The 4,823-nt window shown below is 50.4% G+C and overlaps 1 protein-coding gene across 1 annotated transcript; it reads left to right on the top strand.

Moving 5' to 3' along the window:
• The first annotated feature begins 1,790 nt into the window (after nucleotides 1–1,790).
• On the top strand, nucleotides 1,791–4,186 carry HOXA11 (homeobox A11). The gene is made up of 2 exons (XM_066568669.1): nucleotides 1,791–2,457; nucleotides 3,954–4,186. Exons 1-2 carry the CDS (start codon nucleotides 1,791–1,793, stop codon nucleotides 4,184–4,186), a joined length of 900 nt encoding a protein of 299 aa, XP_066424766.1.
• Nucleotides 4,187–4,823: the final 637 nt, after the last annotated feature.

Genomic DNA, 4,823 nt, shown 5'->3' with positions numbered 1-4,823 from the left:
AATACATAATGAGAATATTTTCTCTCTGCATAACATGATTAGATTTGTTATTGAGTCGGTTACGATAAGCCAAGCAATAAATAAACAAATCGATGTTGACATTTAAATACCGAGGATCTCCAGAATTTAGTAGAGAACTTTCTCCGGATATATAAATACTTCCACAGCACTGCAGAGGAAGAGGGGGGGGAAATCCAAATATTATTTCCCTAACATTTTCGTTTCCCTTCCACTAGCCTCCCAAGTCCACGGAGGCATGGATCTTGAACTACGTCTGATTCCCTAAGAGTACCGACTTCACAATAGCCGTTTGCCATCCTGTTTTTCTATTTTGATAAAATCCAGCCGGAACTAAAATATTTCTTTTCTGAAATCGAGCATCAGAAGAGCAAAAAAATACTTTTTCCGAGAGCTTAGGGATGTCCGTGCCTCAAAAGGTGCTGTATTCTTTGGCGTATTTCTGTGTTTTCTTTGGCTCTGCTCATTCGGAGGGGTGTGCATTTTTATTGGCAGAAAAAGTACTTTTTCGTCTCTGCCCTGTACAATCCGCTTTCTATATCATCCCTTTCATGCAACAATAGTAAAAGTTTAACCAGGTTTTTAAAATAGGTCTCCCTGGGTGTCAGCCTTCAGCGACGACACAAAGCTAAAAGGAAAGTATCTCGGTACGGCGAGTTTGTTCCTACGGGTTAACAGTATGTCAAATAATTTTAACTAGGCTTCTGGCAATTAAACTCGGAGTATTTGTCAAGCTGGGGTAGCCCAATATCCACTGGTTTTTCAAGCATTTAGTTGCAGAGTTGAGGCGGAGAGATCAGCAAACAGTCTTTAGCTCCGTGGTCTGCACTTTAAAGGGCTTGCTGGCTTTCTGGCGTTGCGACTGAGGCAAGGGATGATTTGGAGAGGGTGAGGAGGGGAAACCTGCGTCCCGGGCACCCGACATTGTTAACTACCTCCAGTAAAGCTTGGCTGAAGCCGCGCGGGGTATTTGAGGTTAATATGTAAGTAAGGGAAGGAAGACACTAAGCGCTTCGGAAGTGAACATGAATGCAAGCATGTAATCTATTCACCATGAAAATCAGTAAAGACTTGACCCTGGCACATTCTTCCTCGTAAGGTTTCCAGAAAAACCCTGAAGAGTGAGGGCTGTTTTCTTTTTTTTTTTTTTTTTTTTTGGTGGGGAGGAGGGAAAGCTCAAACCGATTTAAAAAAAAAAAAGGAGAAAAAATAAAAAGAAAAAAAAAAAAGAGACGTTTTCTTCAGGAGCGTTTTCCTCCTCCTCCTCGTAAGCAGCTTTCCACAAGAAAGCGTGCGTGCATCCCTACTACGGTGCCCTCCTTCTCGGAGCCTGCCAGCGAGCCGCCGAACGCCCCAGCAAGCCCACAAACAAACAGAAAGGTCTCACCTAACCCTGGGGGGAATTGATAAGCCTCTCTGCTCCAGAGCCAGAGGGTGCCAGGGCCCGGGCGGCTAAGTCTGGGGCAGTGGCAGGGCGGCTGTGTGTCCCCCCGGGCTCCCCCCCGGCCAACCTGCGCTCGGCTCGCCCCTGGGCGCTGGCGACGAGCTGTTGCTTTCCCCCGCGACGGCCACAAAGGGAGCGGGGCCCGGGCCCGCCGCTCGTCAATGTCAACGTCGGGCCACGTGACCGCACCTCCCTGCCGCCGCCGGGAGAGCTCTCCACGTCAGCCTACGTCTCCCCATCCCTTACTTCACGGATCCGCTTCAAAGGGGCAGCTGCGTTAGAGAATCATGTTAAGCTCAGCTAATGCGGAGAAGCCGAGGTAGCCCTAATGATGGATTTTGATGAGCGTGTTCCTTGTTCCTCTAACATGTATTTGCCAAGTTGTACTTACTACGTCTCGGGTCCTGATTTTTCCAGCCTCCCTTCTTTTTTGCCCCAAACCCCGTCTTCTCGCCCTATGACATACTCCTACTCCTCCAACCTACCCCAGGTCCAACCTGTGAGAGAAGTTACCTTCAGGGAATATGCCATTGATCCCTCCAGTAAATGGCACCCCAGGAACAATCTGCCCCACTGCTACTCCGCAGAGGAGATCATGCACAGAGACTGCCTGCCTGCCACCAACACTGCTAGCATGGGCGAGATGTTCGGCAAAAACACAGCTAACGTCTACCACCCCAGCACCAACGTCTCCTCCAATTTCTATAGCACAGTGGGCAGGAACGGGGTCCTGCCCCAGGCTTTCGACCAATTTTTCGAGACGGCTTATGGCACGGCGGAAAACCTGGCCTCGGCGGACTACCCGGTAGACAAGAGTGGCGAGAAGGCGCCCGCGGCCGCCGGGGCGGCGGCGGCGGCGGCAACTTCAAGTTCGGAGGGCGGCTGCGGCAGGGCGGCGGCGACGGCGGCGGAGAAGGAGAGGAGGAGGCGGCCGGAGAGCAGCAGCAGCCCCGAGTCATCTTCCGGCAACAATGAGGAGAAATCCGGCAGTTCCAGTACGTATAAAGGCAGCGCCGGAGCGCTTTTAGGAAAGGCAGCTTGAAATCTAGCGCACCGCCGCTGTTAAATTTTTATATGCTGTTTTATAAGCATATAAGGTTTATGAAGGGCCTTTAGATTTCCCCCAACAAAACTTTGTTATAAAAGGCGAGATCACGTGTTTAGTGCTGAAATTGGCCGTGAAATACCCACCGGGCAATGGATGCCTAATTTTTTTTTTTTCCTTTTTCTTCTCTTTTTTTTTTCTTTTTTCTGCTTTTTAAAAAAAGAAAAAAATAAAAACCAGTTCCGTGGTCAGCTCTTGCAAATATAATAACGTTAGTTCTGTGCCTGTAAATTCGGCAAAAAAGGAGTTCCTGACTCCTTTGATATCAATGTAATCCAGTGATTTTATAAAAGCCATGTGTTGCACCAGAAGTCTAGTTAGGAGCTGAATTCAAAGCCCTCGCCGTTTTAACGATTGCGCTAGAATAGCGTTTAACAGATAAAGTAGCCGCCTGAACTGTAGCAATATATTAAAAGAAGCAAATTAACCTAAAGCTGGCCTTTTTGTCTAAAGGAAGCCATTTTACTAAGGCACTGTGGCAATTACGTGTTGCCTTCTGTCCAACAGTTTGTTACTTACAATTGTTATTCAATCTGTCAAAGTCTGATTTTTTTATGTGGGCTTTTTAAAAGGCAAAGCTAGTATACGGCCGGGGGAAAAAAATACCTCGACAATGAACTGTACCAGAAAAGGAAGTTTTTAAAGGGATAGCAGCTACGTTTAATGTAAAGAGCTCCTGAACCTTGAAACCTTTTATATTCTGCTTAATGAACTTTAAAACCGTAATGGCTAATCGAGAGGAGAATACCTCGATGCGGTGGAGAACGTGCTTGAAAATAGCCGGCTAGGGGGAGAGGGAGACGCCTCAGCCTTGGGCTCAGGGGTTTTTCCTCTGCTCGGGACGTAGGGACGGGATTAGGCCGGGCAACGAGGGCGAGATCCAAGCGGGCAGGGGCTCGGGGAGGGCTGGGCGCGGGCCCCCCCTCCCGCTGCAGCGCTGCCCGCTGCAGGCAGCCAGGTGATGGCTGCTCCCTGGGCAGCTCCGCGTGCGGGGTGGCGCCCGGCCGAGCAGCCGACAAAGGCTTTCCTCCGGCTCGTGAAATCCGCGAGAACCCCCCGCCACCGCTCTTTCCTCCAGCTGCCCTCCCCGCGGAGGAAGCGAGGCCGGATCCCCGCTCTCGGCGGGGGTTTCGCCCTGCGCGCTGCCCGGGGCCGCGGCGCCGCAGGGGCCGGGCTGTGCCGGCGGGTCCCGGGCCCGGCCGCACGCACCCGCCAAGGCGGAGGGCTGGCGCCAAGCCCCAGACCCACCAACTCCGACCCCGGAGCGGGCAAACCGCGTCTTTTCCACGATAACGTGCTTTCCCTGAGAGTACCCCCGTCCCTCCTCAGCCCCCGCCGCCGGCCACCGCCGGGTCTCAAGTGTTTCTGCCTTTTTTCGCTCCACAGGTGGACAACGTACCCGTAAAAAGAGATGCCCATACACCAAATACCAGATTAGAGAGTTAGAAAGGGAATTCTTCTTCAGTGTCTACATAAACAAAGAGAAACGCCTCCAGCTCTCCCGAATGCTCAATCTGACCGACCGTCAAGTCAAAATATGGTTTCAGAACAGAAGAATGAAAGAAAAAAAAATTAACAGGGACCGATTACAATATTACTCAGCTAATCCACTACTTTAAAACTCATAGCGTTTTTCAAGACGAGATTAAATTCAGATTTCGCCCTTGACAAGGTCAAGCCACGGGGTTACGTGGAGGAAGGAGGTGTGTATCTGACGGGACTAGAAGAATCTAAGGTTTTACACACACGTAAACCTTCTCTGGAACTGCGATGATGATTTTTTTATACATGTATTTACATATCAACTGGAATCGATTTGATTTTGACACACATGGGATCCATTTCTAAACGTGCACGTCACCTCTGAGTGCAAAATCCATACCTCTTACCTTTCCAGGCACTGCGGCTCACCCTGCCACCGCTTTCGGCAGGCACGGGCGGGGACGGTCCTTCTCCATCCCCGGACTCGCCCATCCTCGGCCTTTTCTCGCCCCTGTGCTGCTGTGGAACATCTGTCTGGAGATTGCCAGGTCGGGCTCACCCAACCAGGACCACTGCAGAATATAAACTCTGAGAAATAATCTTTTGTTCTTCCTTAGGAAAATATCTGGGTTAGAGGCAGTGTTCCATTGCTCATGGGTTTAAAATAAGATTTGAAGGACGGACACACACACACGCACACACAGACACACACACACATACACATACAGAACTAAAGAAAGGGGGGGATGTCATGTCCACACCTTCCTGGGGCCA

Source organism: Molothrus aeneus, chromosome 1, assembly GCF_037042795.1.
Source record: "Molothrus aeneus isolate 106 chromosome 1, BPBGC_Maene_1.0, whole genome shotgun sequence".
Lineage (NCBI taxonomy): Eukaryota > Metazoa > Chordata > Aves > Passeriformes > Icteridae > Molothrus > Molothrus aeneus.
This window is presented reverse-complemented; position numbering and strand designations above follow the sequence as displayed.

What these genes read in the sequence shown, in the direction of transcription:
- HOXA11 (XM_066568669.1), top strand. Translation starts at nt 1,791, where the DNA reads ATGATGGATTTTGATGAGCGTGTTCCTTGTTCCTCTAACATGTATTTG. An exon ending in GGAGAAATCCGGCAGTTCCA is followed by an intron (nt 2,458 to 3,953) that starts GTACGTATAAAG and finishes TTCGCTCCACAG; the next exon opens with GTGGACAACGTACCCGTAAA.